Genomic DNA, 26,108 nt, shown 5'->3' on the forward strand with positions numbered 1-26,108 from the left:
GGGCCGGGCGCGGGGCAGGGCCGGGCCGGGCGCTGAGCAGGGCCGGGTCGGGCTGAGCATTGCCGGCCGCTCGGGCTGCTCGGGCCCGCAGCTTTCCCAGGAGCTCGCCACTCTCCCGAAGGTCTGCGCCGTGGCAGGCGCCGCCGGAGCGCTGGCCATGAGGACCCTGTGGCTGGCGCTGTGCGCGCTGGCGCGGCTGTGGCCGGGGACCCTGGCCGGTTGCGCCGAGGCGGGGCGCTGCTGCCCGGGCCGGGACGCCGCCTGCTTCGTGCGCGGCTGGAGGTTGGACAGGGTTTACGGGACGTGCTTCTGCGACCAAGCCTGCCGCCTCACGGGGGACTGCTGCTTCGACTACGCCAGGGCATGCCCAGGTGGGTGGCGGGGCCGAGGGTGGGGCGCCGGCCCTTTGCCAGAAGCCAAGGGACACAGGATCTCACACCAGGGACCGCAGCTCAGGCGCCAGGATCCCCCAGCCCCTTGCATCCCGGCGTGTCCAGACGTCTATCCTGGCCTACCTCTCACCCCTCCAGCCAGGTACACCTCACTCCATTCTAGGGTCCGCCAGCCTCCTTCATCCAGGTGCATTCAGCTCCCCGCATCCTGGAGCCAGCCCCCTCCATCCAGGGATTCCCTCAGTCCTCTCTGTCTTGATATAGCACCCCAAAGCACCTCTCCCCACGAAAGCCTGGATGGAAAGGGCCGGAGTCATCCGTTCTCCTCGAAGTGTGTGCGGTTCAGGAATCTCCTACCTGGAAACATGGCATGTCCGCTTGTGGGGCATGCCCCTGGCCCAGGCTCCACCACGTTCCTTCTGTGAACCCTCAGGGATCTTCCGGGCCTTATGAGGGGTGAAAAGAGAAGGGATGTGTAATTAACCCACTTGGTGCCCAGGCCTTGCCCTCGTAGGGTACTTACTTCTGCAGAACAAGTTTTTGGAGGATCACAGCGGCCCTCATTTCTAGACTCCAGCATGTGGCACAGCCCCCTTGCTCCTAGGAGGTGTTTGATAAGCTCTTTGCACTCAGTTTTATCTCTATAGCATGATAAAGGTTTTTATCTGGGGATTCCCATTATGTTTTAATCCTGTTGGCTTTCCTGTAGGGTCAGTCATTTTCTTTCTTTCTTTCTTTCTTTCTTCCTTTCTTTCTTTCTTTCTTTCTTTCTAAAAGATTTTATTTATTTGACACTGAGAGAGAGTGAAAGAGGGAACACAAGCAGGGGGAGTGGGAAAGGGAGAAGCAGGCTTCCTGCTGAGCTGGGGGCCTGATGTGGGGCTTGATCCCAGGACCCTGGGATCATGACCCAAGCTGAAGGCAGTCACTTAAAGTCTGGGTGCCACCCAGGAGCCCCACGTCAGTCATTATCATCTCTCAATTTCCCACAGTGCCACAGCCCCTGGCAAGGGCTCAATAGATGTTGATTTAACTAAATGAAAAGTCCTAAAGAACAAGGTTTACCTGAGAGAAGCCAGCTCTGGAAATAAGAGTAACCTTGCTCATCTCTTCACCCCAAATGCCTCACATATGTCAGGGTTTGGCCTCAAGGATCCCCGGGTTGTGTTATTCTCCACATCTTCTTGGGAAAATAACCTGCAGATCTGTGTCATTAGTTGGTGAATCAGATTCCTGTGGAAAGGAGCAGGCCTTCTGCCTCTGTGAAGCCAGAAGAGGCTACCTCCCCAGGCAAGGTAGCACCCAGACCTGCTCCCGAAAGGACACAATTGAAAAACATGAAGAATTTTTTTTATCCTGTTTGAAAGCTAATGATTAACCTACAAATATCCATCCTCTTTTTGATAAGCCTGTCTCCCTTTCCTGCTTCAAGGCCAGGGTATTTTACTACTCAAGTAAGGTGAAGAGTCACTTATTTAGGAAACAAACGGCCCTCAGGCCCAGTCTCTGGGCCCATCAGAGGTAGACTCCTGTATTCCTGTACACCAGATAATGTGCCCGGGCCTGTGGGAAGCACAGGGCTTACACAGAGGAGGAAGACACAGGATCTGCTCCCTACAGGTTCACAGTCAAGCAGGGGAGTACACCAGCGAACCACCTACAATATGCTTAGTGCCCAAATGAGGGCTCCCAGAGGCAAGGAAACGAAAACTCGGAAGACCCAAGGGATTCAAGGAAGACTTCCTGGAGGAAGTAATGTGCAAGCCTGGTTTTGGAGAATGAGCAGAAAGTCTCCAGAAGGAGAAGAGAATTCTCGCGGGAAAGCACCATGTGGTTTCTCCACAGACCTGTCGGTGTCTGCCTTTGGTGCAAGGAACTGGACTCGGCCCCGAGGCGGGACAGGCGGCAAACCCAGTTGGATACGGAGAGATTCAGGCATGGAAGAGGCTCAGTAGGACAGCCTAGTGTCGTGAGAAGAACTGGCTTTCCAGGGACGCCTTGCAAGACTGTGAGGGGTGGCAGAATCCTCAAAGTCTTTATTTGGTCACAAAGAAATCCCGTCTTTTCAGTACAGGAGGTAGAACTATTCCAATGAAAAGCCTATCATTTGGAGCGGGGATGGGTTGGGTAAGGAGAAGCAGAGAAGCGATGACCTTCGCATCCTGAGAGGGGCTCCCCAAGAAATCACAGCATCTTGGCGCCTGAGGAAGGAAGAGCTGCGAGCAGTGGGCATGGAAACCGAAACCAGGAAAAGAAAGGAGCCCCCAAAGAATTTTAAAAAGAGCATATTCAGCCTTCATTGCCCTTCCCCAGGGAGTTAGCGAAGGCCCTCGCTGGCCTGAGCAGAAGCAGACACAGGACCAAAATGCTCCTCTGCGCCCGGAGTTTCTGGGGAGGGGAGGAGAAAATAGAGACAGCTGGAAGCTGGCCACTTGGAAGGCTGAACCCACTCGCTCTGCAGGGCTGAGGGTGAGAAGGGGCACGGCAGAGCCAAGATGCTCCATCTCCTTAGCCCTGGAGAGGCGTCCTGGCCTCGCAGGAGCCTCATACAGCCGCGGGAGCGGGCCGTCCCAGGGCCCGCCCATCAGTCAGTTAACGTGAATGGGCAGCACAGTGACGTCTGGGCCCACAGCGGCCCGGTTTTGGGCTGCCATCTGCCACATCTGTTGTGCATGGCTGTTACTGATGCCTAAAGATGTCAACATTCGGCACCTCAGGGACCACCAGCCACTCCAAAGACATAGAACCATTCGGTTCCTTAGGAGCTCTTCCCCTTACCCAATTCTATGTTACCTGTCAATGCCATCTGAAACCTTTTGGACTGAAATGACATTATATGGGAACCAAAAATGGAGCTGTGTCAGGAGAACTGAGAATGCCTTATTTCTCTTCCTTCTGATTTTTTCTTCTTTGTGAAGACTTTGTGTGTGTGTGTGTAGCTAAGAAATGAAATACTGGAATTTCTTTTTCTGAAGAAGACTTTTTATCTTTTACTTTGTAAAAATAAAAATAAGTTCTTGGACTTGTGGAATTACTGAATTGCCCAAAGTATCTGTTCTGAAACAAGTCTCAGAAAAATCTCATTATGATGTTGGTATCAGTTTCAACACCAATTATATACCTCTATTTCCAACCCCCGCCCGCCCCCCCAAAAAAGGAATAGGAAATTCCCCATTGACTGTGCCTGACCAGAGATGGGGAGTGGTACAGGAGGAGACAGATCCAAGTCACCTGTTCTGAAAGAACTTCTTAGAAGGCTTCCTTATCAGGCTTAAGATGCCCCAGTCTCTAGTTCATCACCTGGGTTCCTAAAGTCTGCATTCTAAGATCATAGAAACAGCAGGCGGCACTAGATTTGTTGATGAACAAATTCAGGAAAGAGTAATAATGAGCCCAAGGGGAGCAGGGCACACATTGAGTAGCCTGTGTGAGTAGCCCAGTCTTTTCTTCTGGATTTCCCAGGGAATCTAGGAAACAAACTTGCCCAAATCTGCTGACCGCATACCTGGCAAGAGAAAGGACGAATGTACTGGAAAATTCAGGCTCCGAAACTCCACCATGTACGTTGATTTAGAAAAGTTGAGGCTTTACTGGAACCACAGAGGTCGGGAGCAGCATGCGGCTTCCCCTGCCTTTGTCTCTGGAGGAGAAATGAGCAGGGCCTGGCGCCAGCATTCAGCATGACTTGACTTTGCAGGCTTGGGCTGCAGCCCTGGGCATTCAGCGGAGGAGGGTAAAGTTGTTAACCCTTCCACCACACTCATTCCGTGCCAGGCACTTCACAACTCTAGTCTTACTTAGGTCTCCCAACTCACTGCCATGGTCATCAGAGCACTGGGAGGTTGGGGAATCTGTCCCAAGTCATGGTTAGCCAACCTGTGATGAAGTGAGAGTTGAACCCAGGAACTCTAATTCCAGAGCCCACACACTGAAACATTATGTTTTGACCCTCAGAGGAATGAGGCTTTATGAGAAGCTGTGTACTTGGAAGGGCACATCCCTGATCAATTCTGGTAGAGTGAGTGAGCCTTCTCTCTCTTTTGGCTGATACTCCTCAAAGGCAAAAAAGTGTGTCCTGCCCCTCCTTACGATCCCCAACAGCCATGGTGGTGTCACTGAATTATGTTTGTTTCAACAACCCGAGCAGTCTTTCCACTGAGGGGATGTTATCTGTGGCTGCAGAGAGCTCCGCCAGCTGGGTTCTAACCATCTGTGCCTTCGAATATGACCCTTGCCGCCCTTGTCTGCAAAATATGTTTGTTGCAGAAAACTTGGAAAATACAGAAATGCAAGAAAGAAGAGAACAGCTCACCTGGACACTGACTACTGAGTAAAAGCCCAATTATCTTTTTGATACATGTGCCCTTTTTCCTCTGGGGTTGCCTGGTATATAAATTTCTGTTTTTTTCTAATGAAGGAGACCTTTTTATTTCTCTCTCAGATTTCATGAACTTATCTGGTTAATATCTCAAAGGGGGGGGGGGGACAACCACAGGGGCCTGTATTCTGCACGAGGAAAAAATACTTGGTCATTTTATTGGCGCTTTTGGAGGGGGCGGCAAATAGGCACTTGGGCAGTGTGGTCCCTCTTGACCTTCAGAGAAGATTTGACAAGATTTCTCAGAAAAGGGGATACATGAGGAAAGAGAAAAAGGCCCATGACATTTAAAATCATGTTGCCATGAGGGGTGTGTGTGTGTGTGTGTGTGTGTGTGTGTGTGTGTGTGAATTATTTTTCTTCCACAGAATCTCAAGAATCAAATCTACGTGTAAATGCTAAGACTGTGGGTAAAATGTAGGAATACTTTCATAGCAATGACTTAGGGCTATTTGAACTTAACGTGAGGGAGAAGGGTGCCTTGGTGGCTTAGTTGTTAAGTGTCTGCCTTGGGCTTGGGACATGATCCCAGAGTCCTGGGATCAAGTCCCACGTCAGGCTCCCTGCTCAGCTGGAAGCCTGCTTCTCCCTCTCCCACTCCCACTCCCCCTGCTTGTGCGCTCGCTCGCGCTCTTTCTCTCTCTATCTTACTGTGTCTCTCTCTGTCAAATAAATAAATAAAATCTTAAAAACAAAAACCATGAGAGGGAAAGCACTTGCTTGTGGGTGGCCTTAAACTTTTAGGTGGCAAAGAGCCAAGCAGGCAGGGCCAGATCTGTGATTAGCCAAGGAGACGGCACATGAACATGAGAGCAAGGTTTTATGTTAAGAAGAAAGAGCCCAAACTCTATGTATGAAAGGAAGCACTGACTGTCAGCTCAGTTTGTTTCTGTGTGTGTGTGTGTGTGTGTGTGTGTGTGTGTGTGTGATCATCAAGCAAAACAGTAGAAGATGGGTTTTTTAGTTACCTTTTGGCACCTAAGACTGAGAGTAGTGTGTCTAGCTCTGGTTGCCCCTGCTCACAGAGGCTGCAAATGGACCTGGACAGGGCCCGCTGGTAATTCTGAGGCGCGGGAGGAGGGGTCTAGAAAGATGGGTCCCTTCGCTGGAGTCGTCAGTCTTGAAGGTCCCTGCCAGAGAAGGAAGGGGACCTCCTGAGACATTAAGTCCCTGAGCTGCACGGCTAAGATAAACATAGTTTTTTTTTTTTTTTTTTTCCCCACCGTATTCTGAAATTCTTGAGTGAGGGAAATTTAGATCAAATAAGAGGAAATACTGCTCCATACCACTGATAATAAAATGAAAGGAGCTTGTTATTTTCGAGATGCGGTACTGCCAGGAGCTATAAATGGACTTAAAAGCATCTGAGGGATTTGTGGCTGCCAGGAGAAGCTGGGATCTATGTAACCTGAAGGCACTGAAAGCCATGGCCCTTCCCAGGACACTCCTTGGGGCCACCGTTGCCGGGAGAGCCCAGACAGCTCTCGCCCAGATTAAGAATTCCCATACTTTTGGCTCTGGGATTTTCTGATTTTGCTCCTGTCCTTCAGCGGGCTTCCCTTTCCCACTCTGGAGCCTTAGTGCTTTGGCTTCTAACTAATGATATGAGCAAACCAAAATCTGTTTCAATGTAGAAAATTTGTTTTGGAAGGAGGAGGAATTTGTCCAATGACATCTCATTCATTCACTCATTCGACAAATATTTATTGATTTATTGAGTTTGATTTTATTTCAAATTCAACAGCAATGCACTGAGAGAGTTTAAACGCCATTTATTATTATGATTATTATTATATTTTTAAAGCTTAGTTTTAAATCTTTTAAGGTAATTGTACTTGGATACGACTGGCTATTCCTGTGAGGACATGTGAAAATGGGCTCTATTCTTGCTTTGGGCAGATTCCCTACTGAAATATAAGACTTATTTCCCCTTGTTGGCCATTCTCCTTTTGGGTGTGGTAACCCCACAAACCCCATCTGATAACCAGAAAGTTGTTGAGGAAGGGGGACTAGCCAGAACTTCAGAAAGGACTTGATATTTCCTTGTCCTCTGCATCTATCCATTATCTCACGTCCTAGTGAGTGGAGAGCCAGACGTGCCCACTGGGCCTAAAGCAGGAACTTAGGGATCTATGTTTAAGTTCTCTTCTGTGTCTACATCTCTGTCTCTGCTCTTATTACACTTGTTGGGACCACCTCCCAAATAAATTACTTGCATTGAAATCCACATCTCAGGGGTGTCTGGGTGGCTCTGTCATAAAGCCTCTGCCTTTGGCTCAGGTCATGTTCCCAGGGTCTTGGGATGGAGTACCACATTGGGCTCCCTGCTCCGAGGGAAGCCTGCTTCTCCCTCTCCCACTCCCCCTGCTTGTGTTCCCTCTCTTGCTGTGTCTCTCTATGTCAATTAAATAAATAAAAATCTTTCAAAAAAAAAAAAAAGAAAGAAAGAAAGAAAGAAAGAAATCCACGTCCCAGAGTCTGCTTCTGGGAAACTCCACCTGAATATTACATTGACTTTAAACAGGAAAAAAGAAAACCGCTGTTCACGGAGCATCCTGGCATCCATTAAACCTAAGCTTCTTTTTTTTTCTAAAAGGGGTGGGATGATGTCATTAAATCCTACCATTAGGACGTTGGGAAACTGTGACAAGCTTGGAGTCAGGAATGACCGTGTCACTCACTAGGTCTACTGGCCTCCAGTGATAACTAGGGAAATGTGAAGATTGAGAAAGTCAGATTTTAAGAAAGAATATTTTGACACGCTGGCTATAGATGTGAATACTAATGGAATAATTCGAAGGAAATGTGTGTCATGCAGCTGTAATATATGACTTAAGCTGATAAATTTGTCAGAAGTTCCTGTACTTCCCCTGGCCTCTGCGGCCAAAGATCTCTTGTGATCTGTGATGAATTGCACTGCAAACAATTAGAAGTTCGCAAGTTAATCATGAATTTAATCTTTTGTGTGGAATAGGAATAAGCACCTCAGATTTGCCTTCTGACTCAAAATATTTTGTGGAATCCCCTTATATTTGTATAATTCTATGTGAACTTTTTTCATTTTGTTTTATAATGAAGCCGTCGAGATGACGCTCAGGACCCAGAACTTTATTGCTTTTCTTTATGAGGCTGTTAAAGTCATGGACTGAAAATATAAAACAGGGACGCCTGGGTGGCTCAGTCGGTTAAGCAGCTGCCTTTGGCTCAGGTCATGATCGTAGGGTCCAGGAATCGAGTCCCACATCGGGCTCCATGCTCAGCAGGGAGCCTGCTTCTCTCTCTGCCTCTGCCTGCACCTCTGCCTGCTTGTGCACTCTCTCTCACTCTCTGACAAATAAATAAATAAAATCTTAAAAAAAGGAAGAAAATATGAAACATAGCTTTTTCCAAAGTCAAACGTTAACTGATAGGAAAAACAACTGATTCAGTGATTCCGTGATTTGAGGATGTTAATTGGGGGGCAAACCAAATAAAATAAATAAACATTACACGTGAGAAACAAATGTTGAAGAAATACTGGGAAACTAAATTCTGTCAGAAAGCTGCCCCCAGTATGATCTTTTATTATATGGATAGCGTGTACTCAAACCGAGGCCATATTACTACATTCTGAGTTAATGCCATGGCAAAACTATATTTCAGAGTGGTGTCTAATGTTGATCTATGAAATAAGTGTCCCATTTTGTTTTTTTTTAAGCATATTAATAAGTGTTGTTCAAGGTCAACACATCAGGGCCAGACTAACTAGGCTCAGGGATGAAGAGATTCAGGTAACAGAAAGTTGTTGAAGACTTAAGGATAGAATACATACTTCTCAACCCGCTCCTAGCCCAGCAGGCAGTCTCCTTCAGTGCCTCTGGCTCTAGGGCCCAACTGAGATCATGAAAATGGGAGGGATCCACAAGAAATGACAAGAGCAGGAAGTGGCCTGTGACTGATTTTCCAATGGATGTGCGCGCGGCAGGTACAGGGGACAAGTCTCAGGATCCAAGTCTCTTGCTTCCTTCCCTGCCTGACGTGGGATGCCTGTGAGTTTTTAGATGATTAATAAAAGCATGTTTTAAGACAGTCTGAGGTTTTTGAATTACTGACAGATGTTTAGGTTGTGTGGGACCCTTTTCGTATCAGGGTGAGCTGCGCGCTGCCAGAGGATGGGTCTTCCAAAATCCATGAACCCCAGAGAGAGTGTGCTGAGAGGTCAAATGAGTTTTCAAGTACAAGCTGTCAGAAGTCCAAGTCGAGATTTCGGAGAGGTTAGAGTGCTTTCTTGGTGAAGACTACGTAAGCTGAAAAGTATGAGGATGGTAGAGAAAGTGGATCGCATTTTGTGGGAAGGGAATTATCTGGGCCTCTATTTCAGAGGCACATCTTTTGTTTCCTTACTCTTGTTCTTATAAACAATCTCAAGTCCTGAAATAATTCCACTGACAAACTCATTATAGTCCTTTTAAAAGGTTTGTTAGGACTTTGAATGGGAAAGTTAAAAATGCAACCACAGAGATTTTCCAGTCATGGCCAGAGAATTGCCAAATTCTTGCCCCGGACTCCGCCCCTTCATGCCTGACCGTTTGTGCTCTTTCCCTCTGTGGGCTCTGGTTGCCTTCCTGAGAACTTCAGCTCTCCTGGTCTAGGGGGCCTAAGAGCCGTGGAGGATGAGAATGGAGCACGGAAGGAAGTCCCAAGTCTAGAGGTCCCTCAGGGTGGCCCTAACCAGGTCTGATGGAGGGACAACTTTGAGGATAAAAAGTGACGGGCATTTTCTTTTACATTTTTTTTTTCCCCTTGACGTTTTTCCACAATGAATACCTATTATAAAAATGTTCCGAGCAGGGCAGGATAAACTTAAAATCAAGGAAATGAAAGAGCAAAGATCTTATCTAAGCCCACAGAGTATGAGGAAGTACCCAAAGGCGTCACTCTCTTAACTGGGCTGTGCCCCTGGCTGACACCCACCTTCATGACCCCAGAAGAGCAGCCTGTCTGGCTCGGAGGGACGGGTTATCAGCTACCCCATCCGGGCTGAGCGGGGTGGGGTGGGGGGGGGGGTGGGGGTGGGGGGGTCCCTGCCCACCGAGCCCCGCTGAGACTGTGCCCCGGCTCTCATGCAGGGCGCAGTCAAAGCGCAGCGTGCGTGGGCTAACCCCGACTGTTGATGTTGGCGGGAGCGGCCTGGCAGGCGTCGGGGTTTACCCAGGTGAGCGCCCCAACCCGCCGTGCTGTTTTTCAGCTCGCCCGTGCATCGTGGGGGAGTGGAGCCCCTGGAGCGGCTGCGCCGACCAGTGCAAGCCCGCGGCCCGCGTGCGGAGGCGCCCGGTGCAGCAGGAGCCCCGGAACGGCGGAGCGCCCTGCCCGCCCCTGGAGGAGAGAGCCGGCTGCCTGGACTACTCGACGCCCCAGGGCCTGGACTGCGGGCATTCCTTCGGTACGGAGGGTTTCACCGCGGCCGCCTTTGTTGTCTGTGTTGGTTTTCCATCTCTTCCTCCCCCTGAAAGGCCCTGTAGCGAGCCGGGAAAGTTCCGTGCGCGCGGCGGGGGAGTGGGATGGGCCGGTCTGCCCAGAGCAGACAGGAAGCTCAGGAAATGCTTGATAAAGGAGTGTCCGCGGCATCAGGGCCTCCCTGCTCCGGCCCTCCGGGTCTGGGCGTTCTTAACCCCGGGGTGGCCCCCCCTTCTGTGCTTGAGCTTGGTGGAAAGGGCGCGTGCTTCGGGGTGTTTAGCCAACTCAAGCTGGCGGCAAAGGACTGTAGGTACGATGATAGTATTTCACACCGGATAGTAAATGTCCATAAGGTAACTATTCATCTTGTTTCTTTAATGCCTGTGTAGTCAGGAAGGCTCATCACACACATGGGAAGGTAGTAGAAAAATGATTAATTCCCAAGCAGTGATACATGATTTCCATAAAACACCTGCTCCTCCTCTTACCGGACTGCAGTGGGGCTGATGAGATCAGATCTGTGATTTGAAAAGATCATTCTGGTTGTGGAGTGGCCGGTGGAGGGGCCAGAATTCCACCGATGGGTGAGTCAGGAGCTGTATAAAGCTCACAAAGAAATAAGCATCAAGGCCAACACCAAGGTGTTGATCTACGTTGAATCTGATAGAGCAAAAACATTGACTTCTCTGGATAATAAAGGCCATATGCCAGCATGACACCTGTCAAGCCATTTTGCCCCCCCCCCTTTTTTGTTCTATGCACAAATATTTATTGAGCATCTACTGGTTCCTAGGCATTGAGCTGGGTGCCAGAGTTGCCTTGGTGACATAAGCTGATGGGAGCCTGCTGTCATGCAGATGGGGGGTGGATGGGGGAGAATGGGGAGGTTGATAATCGATGATCTTAGGAAATCGGTCCCAGAAAATTACCACTGCAATTTGGTGCAACTGGTAGTAGAAAAATGATTAATTCCCAAGCAGTGATACATGATTTCCATAAAACACCTGCTCCTCCTCTTACCTGACTGCAGTGGGGCTGATGTGATCAGATCTGTGATTTGAAAAAATCATTCTGGTTGTGGAGTGGCTGGTGGAGGGGCCAGAATTCCACAGATGGGTGAGTCAGGAGCTGTATAACAACAAGTGAGTTGTTTGGAGCTATGAGTGTGTGTAATAAGTTGATATCCCCCGGTCTTGGGGGAGGAGGAGAGCCACACGGGTGGAGAAGGGAAGGGACTTCTCTAAGGAGGGACAGGTAAGGCTGAGAAGTGTAGAACTTTCCAGAGACTTGCATGGTGAACTAGGTAGTCATATAGAGAGGTTCGAGGAATTTGGGGTTGATGTGGAAAAAACAGGACCACAAGAGGCCGTAATGCCCAATAAGCCTTTTTGGGTGGTGCTTGGATGGAGTTGAGAAGGAGAAGTCCAGAGGCTATGGCCTCACCATTCAGAGACAGAGGAGAGGAATCTTCCAGGAGCCATGTGTCTAGGGGATGGCAACTAGGCAGCACAGTTGGGAGTCTCTGGGTCAGAGTTTCCAAGGCCAAGAGTGGTAGCAGCTTGGGGTCTTACAACTCCCAGACTTTTTAGCTCATCAATAGCCAGCAGGTGTCAGGTATAGTTTCACAGGGTAAGTAAAGCAGGCAGGGCCCAAATGGCTAAAAATATGCTTGTTTGGCAATTTTTAAGACAATTTGGGAGGTGTCTTGGTGGCTCAGTTGCTGGAGGGGCTGACTCTTGGTTTCCACTCAGGTCCTGATCTCAGGGTTGTGGGATCAAGTCCCCCATGGGGCTCTGTGCTCATGAGGGGGAAGGCGGGTGGTCTGCTTAGGAATCTCTCTCCTTCTGCCCCTCCCCCCATGCTCACTCAAGCACACACACTCTCTCTCTCTCTCAAAATAAACAAATGAATCTTTAAAAAAAGAAAACAATTTGGATGCATAAAAATTTGAGTTTGCTGCCAGTGGGCTTTGGAGCTAACAGTTGTCAGCCTGCTGTGGGGGAAGTCAATGACCTAGAGACTATCTTTGACTCATCTCTTTAATGGTGGGGAAGCAAAGGCCCCTTTGAGAGGTTGAAGGGCAGCTAGCATCTGGGGAGTGCAGAGAGTGGGGCTGGCATTGAGAGGGGAAGCAGCTCCCACTCTCTGTTTAGGATTTTGGTCTTTATCTTACAAACCCTGGAGAGCCACTGTAGCATTTTCTCGGGTGGTCTGATCTGGGATTTGAAACTGTGGCTGTCTTAGGGGCATGGCTAACGAAAGGGCTGAGGGATCAGGGAGGGGTCTTGTGGGCTCCCAGGGAAATAATTCGGTGCTCACAGAAACAGTTGTGGAACAAAACCATGGTCAACTCATGTCCTCAACAGAGCACAACAAAAAGGCTATTGGGGAGGAAGTCGCTGGAGGCCATTCCTGATTTTTTGGATGACCCTTAAAACCTGTAGTTGATCCATCAGGAAGCAGCTCCTTTGCTCACCTATGGGGTCTGGCTGCTGGAAGGTCCTTCTTAAGTACATTTGACTCTTCAGTGCTACTCCAGGCTGTCACAGACCCGCTTTGCAGTCCAGGTATCTCTTTATAATAGCCTAATGCAGGTCGCAGGAAAAGGGACAGGAAGGTCAATGAGAGAATGCTATGGAACGTGGGCCAAGGACACCAGAGAGCACTAGGCCCACCCCTACATCCCCCCTACCCACCCCCACACCCTCCCCCCCACACACACCCTCCCCCACCCCAGCTAGGGTTCTGGTCTCTGCCTGGAGCTGTCCTCCTCTCTCCTCTGGGCAAACCCCTGGGCCTGTCCTCCTCCACCTGTCCTCCCGTTCCTAAATGACCCCTCTCACCCACCCCTCCCACCAAACTCCACATAAGGCAGCAGTCTTCATAGGTGACTCCCCACAAGGTGTTAGTGACTTAGCAATAACACCAGCAGGAGAGATCTGTACTCAGCCTCCGCCTCTCCTAATAAGGTTGGGTAAAATCCAGTTTGGGAAGAGAGGAGAAATCTCTCCTTGGGGACTGGGCACCAGCATTTGCAGCCCTGATTTAGGTTCCTGAGATGCACTCTGCTGTGATAATGCCGTGGAAATGATGACTGCTGTCACAAGCTGGTCAGAGAAGATAGGACCCCTCGAATATTCCAGTCTGGTGGTTCCTAAACGGTGGTCCCCGGCCAGCAGCGTTGTCCTCAGCTGGGAAATTGTTAGAAAACAAGTTCCTCGGGCCCCACCGAGACCCACAAGATCGGATTCGCTGGTGCTTGTATCCAGGCGTCCGGGGGACTCTGCCGCTCACCAAAGCTCCAGAACTGCTCTAGCCTGGGTGTGGCTGCCCCATCCTTCTCAGCCTCGACTCATAGCTGGATCCCTCACAAGCCACTTTCCCGAGGGCAGAAGCTCCCAAATGCAAAACAGGGCTTTAGTCAGGAAAACATGGGGTAAATCAGACTATCTTCTCTAAGGAAGACCTTCTCAGAGGCTTTAATATGCTGATAAGCGTTTTCATTCTACAAGAGAGAGATAGGATATGGGATGCTTTCCCACCTTACTTGATTAAATAACCCCTTTTCCCAGGGGATCACACTGAGTCACTAGTGTTCTGTGGAAGACACCTAGGAAAACGATGGACAACAAAAGGGAAATGAGAGTAGGGACATGGTGGATTGCCCTGAGCCCTGTCTCACCCGTGTTACCACACATTCATTGACATGGGTCATTTATTTAAGGTTCACTGAGCATCTTCGATAGCCAGCGCTATGCTGGGTTCTGGAGATACAAACTCGAGTACCAAGCCTGTCAGCTAATTCCAGCTCAGGGTGAGGAGCGAGCGGATTGGTGTGGAAGCATGGAGCAGGGGCCCCCTCTTCCACTGGGGGCTCTCAGTCCGGCTGCATGGTCACCGGTGACCACATCCTGGCTCCACTAGACTTCTATTCCCCGAGCAGGAGACTTGGGTGCATGGCTGAGCAGTCCCTCGCAGCTGTGGAGTGGAGAGCTTTGACCAACATTATTGACTCAGTGCTCATAACCATCCTATAGGACAGCGTATTCGCTTCCTATGGCTACTGTCGCAAATGACCCCAAATGTTGTAGCTGAAGACAACTCAAATTTATTATCTTGGGGTTCCGTGGGATACAAGTGCAACCCAGGTATCCTTGGGCTAAAATCAGGGTGTTGGCAGGGCTGCATTGCTTTTGGGGAGGCTCGGGGAGGGGAGAATCCAGTTCCCTGCCCTTTCCATCATCCAGAGAGGGTCACAGTTTCTCTCCTCACGGCCCCTCCTCCCTTTTCACATCCAGCTACATTGCATCTCTGCCTTCTTCTGTAGTAACACCTTCCTCTTCCTCTTTGAAGGACGTGATTATACTCAGCCCACCGAGAAAAGCCAGGATCGTCTCCCCATTTTAAGGCCAACCGAGCAGCAACCTTCATTCCATCTGCAACTTTAATTCTTCCTTATGAAATAACATATTCACAGGTCCTGGGGATTAGGATGTGGAAATCTTTGAGGGGCCAGTATCCTGCTTACCTGGAAAAGGGGACTGCCTCATTATCCTTAAAACCAAGAGGACATTGGAGCTCAGGAAGGTGACAGCATTTGTTTTTGTTTTTAAGATTTTATTTATTTATTTGACAGACAGAACACAAGTAGGCAGAGAGGCAAGGAGAGGGAGAAACAAGCTCACCGCTGAGCAGAGAGCCTGACTTGGGGCTCGATCCCAGGACCGTGGGATCATGACCTGAGCTGAAGGCAGCCGCTTAACCAACTGAGCCACCCAGGCACCCCAGGTGACAGCATTTGTAAAGGACTTCCAGAATCCAAACCTGGATCTCAGCCTTTAAATCCTGTGGGATTTTCCGTCTTGATCTTGCTTTGTTGCTCTTGTTATCATTAGAGCTAAAATTGCAGTTCCAGGTTCCGGTAACTAAGTAGAAATAGAAAGGCTCTGTGAGACCCGTGAATGAAACAGGATCACTGACACTCTCTTATTAACGATAAAGTAGCTATTGAATTTTTTGCATTTCCTTTAATGCAGATCTTAACTCTATGCTTACTGCAAAAACAAGCCCCCAAAGCCCTGTTATTGTATTAGTTGTACATCCTGACTCCTCCTAAAAGGAGATCTATGTGTATCATAAGCTATATGCTTCTGGACTGCTGTTATTTGTCACATTTTCATTCTGTTCCCTTTTACACTGTATCTACAGAACAGTGGTTCTGAGCCTGCCTTGGTGACACCCCATTGTGCCAGAGAACTTTTTATGAAATTCCCTAAGCAAACTCAATTTACTTTCATGTTCAAAGTAAGTATGCACGGTGCCACGCTTTTAGAAGTGGACTTGTTGTAAAACCAAACAATGCCAGGCTGATAGGATGCCAGGAAAGTTGGCAAATGGCCTCTTAAAAAAGAATCTATTACATCTGGATATTGTTGCCAGGAAGAGGGAAGGGGGGGGGGAACTGGCTTTTATTGTGAGCCTTTGTCCCCAGGCACCCAACTATGTTCTTCCACACATAAGCAGCAGTGGGGCTGAAGGCAAAAATAATTCTAAATTACTTACCACTCTTAAGTAATGGAAATTAAATTTGGGGGAGATATTAAAAAGTCATGCTGGCTTAGAGACCCCCAGGCAATCTGGCTGCTAGTGTAGTTTCTGAAGACTAGTTCAAGGAGGAAGTGTCTCCTCTCAGTAGAAATGTGCCAACGAGCCAAGCCAGAGCAAAAGGGGGCAGGACACAGAAGACACAAGGCCCAGGGTTACTAGCTGGCTTTTAGGATTGGTCCTACCTGCAGAGGCTTGACGCTGAACGTGGAGAGTAGATCGAAAAACCAGAAGCAGTCTTTTGTGTTGGGGTCCTTGCTTCATCATTTACTGTGAATTTCCCCTTTCTTTAATCTTTTTTTTTTTTTTTAATTTCCCTTCCTTTAATGTCTTTGAGCCTCAGTTTTCCGAGAACATCTCATCAGGGCACTTCTTCACAAAGTCTTTGTGGAGACAGTCACAGACGATGAGAAGGTACTTTGTAAAGAAGCAGGCTGGAAACGTACAAGGCGCTGTCCTATCAGGCATTCCTCTGTGCCCACCGTGAGCAGCCGCCCTACCCTGGGGACCCCAGGCCCCATCCCAGCCCTCCCCCTCCCCCACCCACTCCTGGGTGGAGGCCTCATGATGTCCCTTTTATTATTTTTTAAAGATTTTTATTATTTATTTGACACAGAGAGAGAGATCACAAGTAAGCAGAGAGGCAAGCAGAGAGAGAGGAGGAAGCAGGCTCCCTGCCAAGCAGAGAGTCCAATGCAGGGCTCCATCTCAGGACCCTGAGATCATGACCTGAGCCGAAGGCAGAGGCTTTAACCCACTGAGCCACCCAGGCGCCCCTCCCTTTTATTCTTTTAAAGTTAAGTTATATTAGGGACACAGTAGGACCAGAAAATGAAAATAAAACAGCATTTAAGCAATCTATAGGAAATATGCTGCATAAAACAATGAAACATCATGGTTCACTTTGCAAGAGTCTCCAGGCAGTGAGGCGCATGGTTTTAGAGATAACGCCTAACACCGCTGTGTTTAGATGGAAGCCTTGAGCCTATTCCTTAACCTCTCTGTGCCACAATTTCCTCATCTGTGGAATGGGGAAATAATAGTTCCTATCCCAGAGGGTTGTTGTAAGAATTAAATGCATTCACCCGTGAAAGGTGCTCAGCATTATGCCTGGGAACTTAGAAGGGTATCATTGTTAGTTTTCATTATTAGTATTATATTATATGATATATTATAATATAATTATATTATTATACATAATATATATTTATATTATAATTGTATTATTATTACTATAGAGCTTATTATTACTATAGAACATTTTCCGAGGATTGTATATCAGATATTACAGTCATATACTGCCCTTTCCCCTCTCTCATTTCCCTTCCCTGCCCCAAGCTAAGTACTAAGTGCATTGCCTTTGAACTTCTGTGATAATATATGCGGTACAAATAAGGAGATCAGATACGTGTTTTGAGCTAAAGAAACACATCCTGAAAATTTCATAGTTTGGCTGGTCCGACGCCACGTGGACTGAGCGGCAACTGTATTCTTCAGGTACTGCATGAATTCCTAAATGTGTCAGAAGAACAGGAATGGAGACCTATACGTGGGAAAGCTAAAATCCTCTCGACGTTTGCGTTCCAGAGAATCAGAGCTAAGAGAAAACAACGAGTTCCTAACATATATGTGCTCCCTCATTCTTTCTGATTCTGTCTACGGGCTTTGGGAGGTCCCAAAGCTACCGGTCCCGTTTAGGAGGAATGGCATGTTCTCTGGAAAACGATTAAACGTGTGAGTGCAGCAGGGAAGAGTCACGCGGCCTCGACTCTTAGGCTGGATGTAATTCTGACACCGAAGAGACTAAGCACCAAACCACGTAGGACAAGAAAGATTACTGCAACTCGCAGGAGCAGGTGGCCACCTGTTTTTCAGCCACTCAGGTCTTCCATTCCCTGGGTCCTAGCAAAAGGCCTCCCTGAGAAAATCTAAAAAAGAATTCGGGCTGCCATCTTGTGGCCATAAGGAGCCAGTAAGCAGCGGGGTCAAATGAACGCGTAGGCTCGACCCATCTGCTTGGTGGTCCTCTGGCCACTTTGCTCACGTGGATGATGGCGTGAGCAGTGCACAAGCCAACATCCGCTGGTCCCTACCTTTCCTGGGATGGTCCAGTTTCTGGAACGAAAGGCAGGAAGGATGGCTGAGCCGTCTCAGCCACAGGGCTCAGTGTGGGAACAGAAGACCACAAAGAGGTAGGACCCGTGTGGCTTGGTGGCAATTCTGAGACTTCAGTGAACCGCCATATGTTGCCTACGAGCTTACTGCATGTGCCAATGTGTGAGGGCGACGGTGATGACCAGGGCAAAACCCTGCCTTCCTTGAGCTGACAGCAGACCGCACTGGGAGGTCATCTCCAGGCGCAGTACCGTACCTAGCATCAGATGCCTCCCCACACCCCCACACTTAGCGGCAAACAGGAAGGAGACACACAAACAAAGTCAGGGAAAGAAGAGAGCACAGATGGGGGATTCCTGGCTCCCTTTCTTCTGTCTGGTCCGGAGCTTTGGAGTTGGGACTGGGGCTGGGGACCAGGGAAGAGGACCAACCGGACTCCTTCCCTGTGGCTGAGGGTTGGCGTGGGGGGGGGGGGGTTTCTGTGCTGGCCGGCACCAGGCAGTCACCCTGAGGCCACATGGCAGTCAGGGAAGCTTCCTGGCTGGGGTGTTGAGGACCTGGGGGGGGGGGGGGACTCGCACCACCTTCCTTGGTACTTCAGCTTTCTCCTTTTTACATTTCCTCTCTCTCTGGTGTTTGGTTTTGTTTTTTCTCCTTACAGCCCCATATCCCTCTCTCTTGTCATCTTCCTCTGTCCTTCCTCCCTCCTATTCTTGTACTTTATTCTTCCTGTGTTTCCCTTTTTCCTTCTATTTCTCTTCCTTTCATCTTTAAAAACCTTCTCTCCCGAGGCATCTGGGTGGCTCAGTCATTAAGCTTCTGCCTGTGGCTGGGATCAAGGTCCCAGGGTCCTGGGATCGAGCCCTGCATTAGGTTCCCTGCTCAAAGGCAGGGCAGCTTCTCCCTCTCCCACTCCCCCTGCTTATGATCCCTCTCTCGCTGTCTCTCTCTCTGCCAAATAAATAAATACATTCTTTAAAAAAATGAAAAAGAAAAAAAGCCATCTCTCCCTTTCTCCATTCCCTTCCCCCCCTTCTCCTCCTGACTGCCCTGCATCTTTCACTACTTCCTCTTGGTTTTTATTCCAGGCCCCCCATTCTCCCCTTTCACACAGAGTCAACTTATTACCAAAGACAAGCCCACCTGTCAGAGGCCTGCAGTTAGTTCTCCGCGCCCATCGGCGTGCACACAAATCTTCTTCAAACTGGGTTCTGGGGACACGGTAACTTGGCCCCGTCCCATTCCTGGGGGTGTGCCGCGGCCCGTTGCACTCAGGGTTGGGGGGCTCGAGACAGGATCGACACCACGGTTGGGAAAGGTCACTGCGAGTACTTTAGGCTGCAGGTGTCCGACGCTCTTCTCTCTTTCCTAGTCCCTGCCTTTATAACTACCTCTGCGTTCAACAAGGAGAGAACAAGACAAGCCGCGTCTCCACGGTGGTCTACAGACACAGAGGACACTGGGTAATTTGGTGTTTTTGTTTTGTATGGTTTGGTTTTTCAATGTATGCTTTTCCAGGGGGTGTGACCAAGTCAGCCCGCAAAGCTCGTCTTGGTGTGGTGGCGTTTCTTCTGTTACTTGCTCGTTGACTTTGGGTAAAACGTGACTCTTTACCACAGAGCTGGGACCTACTTGTTTCTTCCCTGGTTTTGTGCGGCCACAAAGATTTGTCTCTGAGGGTCCCCTCAACAGGAAACCCACTATGTAAAGGGATGGTATCACTTTATCAGTCGTACTCAGGATGTTTCTCTTAGAATCATTAGGAGAACATGGACTCTAGCACCACCTGTGTTTGGCTAATTTGAAAGTGGCCCACACGCGAGCTCTGAGGATTTCTGTCAGGACAGAAGGCACAGACTTGGGGGGACCTCCATGCTTACCTGAAGTCGGCTCTTCAGCTGTCAGCAGAAGGATCCCAGGCAGCTGCAGGTTCAGACCCCCCCACTGCCACACACTAGCCGTAAGACCTTGGATATGTTGTCCCACCTCAGTTTTTCTTCTTGAAAAATGAGAATATGAATGCCTAGCACATGGCATTGTAAGGAGAATTTAATGAGAAAATGATGAAGAGATGTCTGGGTTAAGCTGTCTGGCTAAAGTTGATTGAAGCTTCGCCATAGAATTTCCTACCTCAAGACCTAAACTGGCCTACTGCTGTTAAAACTCATGGAAGCAGACCCTCCAATGGCTTTCCATCTAACCCGGGACAGCTCATAATTCTAGGGATAAGAAACTAGTCCGTTGGAGCTTAATTAGAACCAAAACACAACGTGCAGGAATTTTACTATGTTTTACTTCCCTGAAGAATTTTAAAATTATGTTGCTTTTTAGTACAAGACTCTAAAGTATTCACCCACGTCTGGATGCTCCCCCCGGGCCTTCAGAGTCTAGTCACTATGGTACTAGAGATTTCCACAGTTCAGTGTAAGGTGACACTAGCTTCTGTCACAGAAAAATGTCTCCAGCTTCCCATTTCCCTTTATCTCTGAGGCCCAGTAGAACTTTGATGCTTGGATTCAAGTTCCCAACTCATCATTAGTCCAGATTATGCGGGTGAGCGAGTTGGGGAGCTGGGGCAGGCCCCTGGGAACATCTGCAAGGCAGAACGTCTTGGGGGCTGGGCAGGGCACTGAGGACCAGCCCTCCAGGGGCTCACATGGTCTCAGACTCCAGACTCAAGCAAGTTCTTATTCTATTTCTATTTTTCTTTACCAGCAAAGTTATTAAGGGCTATTTTCCTACTGAAATGTGCTTTTTATACATAATTTGGTTGTCAGATGAGGTAGGAAACAGGCTATCCCGATTTCTGCCAACTCACGTCGACCAGGTAGTTCCATCATGGATGGGAGAAGAGCGCCAAGCCTCGCGGCAGTTGCCCGTCGGGCATCATCCATCATCGTGGTTCCACAAATGAGAAACTCAACAGGGTGTCCTGCGAGGGTGGCCAGGCTGCGAAGATGCGCACACCACCTCCTCCCGTCTGTCCAGTGTCCTCATGGGTTGCGGGCTTCCTGAGACCTTTTACGGCTTTAGGCTCTCTCTCATTACAGCCCGTGCAAGTGTCCTGTGTCTTTGCTCTAGATACTGTATGGAGTTCAAGACGGAGTCCTTGACTCCTCACTGCGCTCTGGAGAATCGCCCCCTGACTCGATGGATGCAGTATCTCCGAGAGGGGTACACGGTGTGCGTCGATTGTCAGCCCCCAGCCATGAACTCTGTGAGCCTTCGCTGTTCCGGAGATGGCCTGGACTCAGATGGGTGAGGGAGAGACATCGGCTAAAGGACTTTCCTTATTTTCCATTGACACACATCTGTCCTCTCTTGAACAGCAGACCATGATGTAGCATCCATGATGTAGCATATCAGGGCATGAGTCGGGAGTCAGAACACCATGTCAGGAGAATCCTCTGTCTAGTAAGTCCTGAATCCAGGATCCCGTTTACACGATGGGACCCAGAGGCTCTATAGTGGAGATGACTGGGTAAATTTGGATGTTGAGTTCATATCATGCTCCCGAATGACCATTGAAAACCTGATCACTCCAAAGCAGTGTTTTGAAAACCACTTGAATCAGAACCTCTTGGGATGATGACTTAAAATTTTCCGATTCATCGGGCCCCTGGGTGGCTCAGTTGGTTAAGTGACAGCCTTCAGCTCAGGTCAGGAGCTCAGGGTCCTGGGATCAAGCCCCACATCGGGGATCCCTGCTTAGTGGGGCAATCTGCTTCTCCTTCTTCCTTCCTTCTTCCTCTGCCCCTCCCCCCTGCTCGTACTCTCTCTCTCATAAATAAAAGATCATATATATACATATACATATACACACACACACAAACACACACAGATTCCTGAGCCCCACTTGAGATGAAGTGAATCAGAATCTTTGGGTTTTGTTTTTTGTTTTTTTTTTAAGATTTTATTTGAGAAACAGACAGAGATAGAGCATGGACAGGGAGGAGAGGGAGAAGCAGGCTCCCCATTCAGCAGGGAGCCTGATGTGGGACTCCATCCCAGGACCCTGGTATCACGACCACAGCCGAAGGCTGACGCTTAACCGACTGAGCCATGCAGGTACCCCTGGGGGTGGATTTTTAACCACCTTCTAGGTCAGGACTTGGCAGATAGTAGATTCTTCCGCTTTGTGGGCTATATAGTCTCACTACTCAACTCTGCCATCATAGCATGAAAGCAGCCACAGACACTGCGTGAAGAGGCAAACTTGGCTTTTTCCTAACAATACTGTATCTGTGGACAGTAATATTTGAATTTCATGTAATTTTCATGTGTCATGACATATTCTTCCTTCGATTTTCTTTAAGAAACAAAAAACCATTCTTAACTCACAGACCACACAAAAACAAAGGGTGGGCTGGATTTGGCCCATGGGTTGTGGTTTGCTGACCTCTGCCCAGATGGTTCACTCCCACAGCATTGTTTCAGAACCACTGCCCAATGGGGGGGGGCATCCTAGAACCATGACTGAGATGGTTGTGGGCTCAGCTTTGTAGGATCAGAAACCTACAGAAATCTATAGATTGTCCAAAAGAATTGACCCTCAAAACATTTTTTTTACCCTGAAAAATCTGTTCCAATCCTGTATTCATTTATCAGTTAAATCTGGTAATAGCACTCTTCCTAAGAGAGGGCTTCATGCTTGTCAGCTATTAGACAAACACCAATTTCAGTAACACATGGATTATGGTTTTAAGTATGTTAGGTAGAACTGGTAGAAATACAGATTAGGAAGTAAAATACTGACCTTTCTAGCTAGTTGTCATTCCCTTAGTGCATTTTAATATTTAATAACTTGAATTTGTTTATCAGTCACTAGTGCCTAATAAACTTTGTAAGAAGTACACCACATGAACAGTAAAGTATGTAAGACATTCCTATCAAATAGAAACCAATCTTTAGACTTAACATTTTTCTGAATTTCTCATCCATAGTTTGTCTTTAAACGACTTTATAATTGAATTTGTACTCAGAAAGCACCTTAAACCCTGGCTGAGGTTCCAATAACTTTAAAAATAATAAATTCAACAATCTGCCTTTGCTCTTCCTGCTTCTCCTGTTTTTTTCATTATGGAATCAAGGAGTTCAGGATTACAAGAGCTGATTTGGGCAGACCCCTCTAATTTGAATATACATGAAACAGGGAGCCACTTTCCTTTATGTAACACTTCGTATATTCGGATCAAGTGGGAGAAATGAATACAGTAACCTCAAACTGCTCTCTCCACAAGAAGGTATCCTCAAATAGAGACTAACTTGTAACTTGTTTTGATGGATCCCCTAAGAAGGGAAACTGTTTGTGATCATTTTTTTTTCAATTTCAATTTTTAATGCACTTCAGAACTCCAGGTGTGATCATTCTTTGAACAACAAAATACCTCAATTTATGATTCTATAAATTAGAATTCTTTTTGGTTTGCTTTCAGCATAACTAACATTTTCCAAAATACCGTTTCAGAAATCAGACTCTCCATTGGCAAGCCATCGGCAATCCTCGGTGTCAAGGAACCTGGAAAAAAGTTCGGCGAGTGGATCAGTGCTCTTGTCCAGCTGTTCACAGTTTTATTTTTATATAGATTGTGATGTAAATAGTTCAGAATGTGTTTGTAAACATGCTAAACCTTACCATGTCATGTTCAGTGCTTCATAAAACTTCAAAAACCATTTGGCCTAAGTTCCTGAACACATGTCATTGCCACACTCTGAAGCAGAGAAAGAAAATGCATGGCCAGTTCTCCAGATCCCCAGTACCTTTATTTTTACTACCTTGAGGACCCGCCCCAAAGGTTCCTGTGGTTTTGTGTCCTTGGCCTTCTACAGAATGAGACCCTCTCATTCGAAGGTCACCCATGTAACACAGAATGGACATCTGTTTGCAATGAAATTACAACAATATGATCCGTTTTCTGGTGAGTAGTTGTCATTCAAGGGCACCCGTGTTTTGAATCTTGCATTCCTTCTTTCTGTTCTGTAATCTCTTAAAAACTTCTCGCTTTAAAAAATGTATATGGATATCTGTATACTCTCACACACACATTTCCCATATATTATTCCATAAATTGTCAAATAATAATTTCAAAAGAAAGCAGTCACAAATAATTTTCCACAGGACAAGTTAAGTTTTAGTAAGCATTTTGTAATGAAAAACCAACAGCTATGTTAAAAATACTTTTTTGAAGAAGAAATTTTCTTTGGTTAATTGACAAGACCAATCCGATGTTCATTCTAGGTTAGTACAAATTCCTTCAATGCTATGATTTTCATGAAGAGAATTCTGGCAGCGATGAATGAAACAAAGCTTTCATTTTGCAAATTTTGCCATCATTAGCACCTAAGATTGTTTCCAAGGCTTCCAACTTGAAGCTAAAATGATCTTTCAGATTTAAGTTTAAGCTAAACTTTTTTCTTAGTTTTGTTTTTTTTTTTAACCTACTACTTTTTTTCTATAGCATATTTTCTTCTGTTTGGGTGGCAGGCAGTTATAAATTATGGAAGATGTGGATTTTATTACAAATGTGATGAACACACACACATAGAATACACAGAAGTATTCGTCCTTTATTTTATGATTGGAAAACCAGTGAGCCAGAGACAAAGTGGCTTAAGGATGGGTTACTCTGCAGGTCAGCCACAGAGCCCGCTCTCAGTTTCTCATCCGGGATTCAGCTTCGATGAAAGGCCTGGCTATGAAAAGCCAAGCCCTTTTCAATTCTGAAACAAATTTTAAATTTAGGACATTTTCTCTGGAGAACTGCTGTTTAAAATTTAAACTCCTTCGGGTTCATTTGTATAAGGTATTATTCACTAACAAATGATTTACTAAAATACATATTTCTTGGTACTTCCATGTAATGACAAGAATGACAATAGCAAACTTAATAGGCCTGAAAAAGTCCCTAATATTTAATGCTGAGAGCAGCAGTATTTCTCACTCATTTAACTGTCAGAGTTGTTTTCATGGTAAATTCTTCAGAGATGAGTAATAAAAAATTTGAGTCTCCTCGAGGTTAGGACCTTAAACTCTTAAGTTCAGTATTAACATTTTAAGACCATTTCTAACATTTGTAAAGCAAGATTTTTGAAGGTAATTTTAATGTTACATAAAACTTTTATACCAATTAATAAACTCTCTGTTCACATTTGTAAGAGGTCTTTACTTGTTTGACTAGAAAATACCTGTATTTTCTGGACTGGTCAAAATTTTACCAAAACCAAAATTTAAAAAGTCCCTCAGAATTGACAGGCATATAATATGGAGACTATCAGCCACAAAGCTATGCTGTAGTTATAGTTCCAGGCTGTGTTATATCATGATTAACATATTTGAGTTGTATAAAATCATTTTTCACCTTATGTATTTAGTTTTCAGTGCTGACCATTTATTACTTTCACAGTGAAGTACATTTTTGTTATTTCTATTCTTGAGAACAACTTCATAGGCTAGAAGGCTTAACTATTACTGTTTTTGAGAAGCTTGTTATTAGTTCTAGCAGAATCCAAGGAAACAGTTCAAAACTGAAAATTGTAGTCCAAGTGATTAAGGAAGAACCAAAAGTTTTATTTTCAAGGTTAAAGATCAAAGTATTTAAGACCCCTTCAGTATTCTTTCTCATTGAGTACCAAAGGGCTGGGGTCCCAGCCGCAGGCGCTCTACAGTGATATGTGGATCCTAGAATTACTTAATAGGTTGATTTTTCAAAAGTGTATGTGGTAAATAATTTGAGCAAAAATAAATATGCCCCCAAATTATAATATATATGTATTTAATAAAAATTATATACACACATATATATTTAATACACAATACATATATGTATACACATGTCTACATATACACACATATATGTGCGCACACACACACACACATGCACACACACACACACAAACCCAGGGAAAAATGAAGAAAGGAATTAGGGATGGTGATCACTTAGAAGGGGAGAATGATAAAGAGATGGGGGAAAAAAGGAAAAGGGTTAGGGTAAATAATAACCACACCATTCTCTTTTTAGGATCTTTCTTGGGATGTTTTTGAGAATGCTGTAATTAACCATAAATATCAACAGCAATTGGTAGGAATATAAATTGGTGTGGCCACTATAAAAAACAGTATGGCAGTTTCTCAGAAAAATAAAAAATAAAGCTATCATATGATTCAGAATCCCACTTCTGGATAT

General features: G+C 46.8%; 1 protein-coding gene across 2 annotated transcripts; it reads left to right on the forward strand.

Moving 5' to 3' along the window:
* SBSPON (somatomedin B and thrombospondin type 1 domain containing) lies at window positions 1-25,080 on the forward strand. Of its 2 annotated transcripts, XM_004762362.3 has the most exons (5): window positions 1-371; window positions 9,998-10,192; window positions 19,298-19,388; window positions 21,007-21,183; window positions 23,393-25,080. In XM_004762362.3, the coding sequence occupies exons 1-5, from the start codon at window positions 158-160 to the stop codon at window positions 23,508-23,510; spliced, it is 795 nt and encodes a 264-aa protein (XP_004762419.1). In that variant the 5' UTR covers window positions 1-157; the 3' UTR covers window positions 23,511-25,080. The 2 variants fall into 2 exon arrangements, with proteins under 2 accessions (XP_004762419.1, XP_044919133.1); XM_045063198.1 differs by lacking the exons at window positions 1-371; window positions 9,998-10,192 and adding an exon at window positions 18,886-19,147.
* The last annotated feature ends 1,028 nt before the right edge of the window (window positions 25,081-26,108 follow it).

This window comes from Mustela putorius, unplaced genomic scaffold, assembly GCF_011764305.1.
Source record: "Mustela putorius furo isolate JIRA1106 unplaced genomic scaffold, ASM1176430v1.1 tig00003846_pilon_pilon_pilon, whole genome shotgun sequence".
Lineage (NCBI taxonomy): Eukaryota > Metazoa > Chordata > Mammalia > Carnivora > Mustelidae > Mustela > Mustela putorius.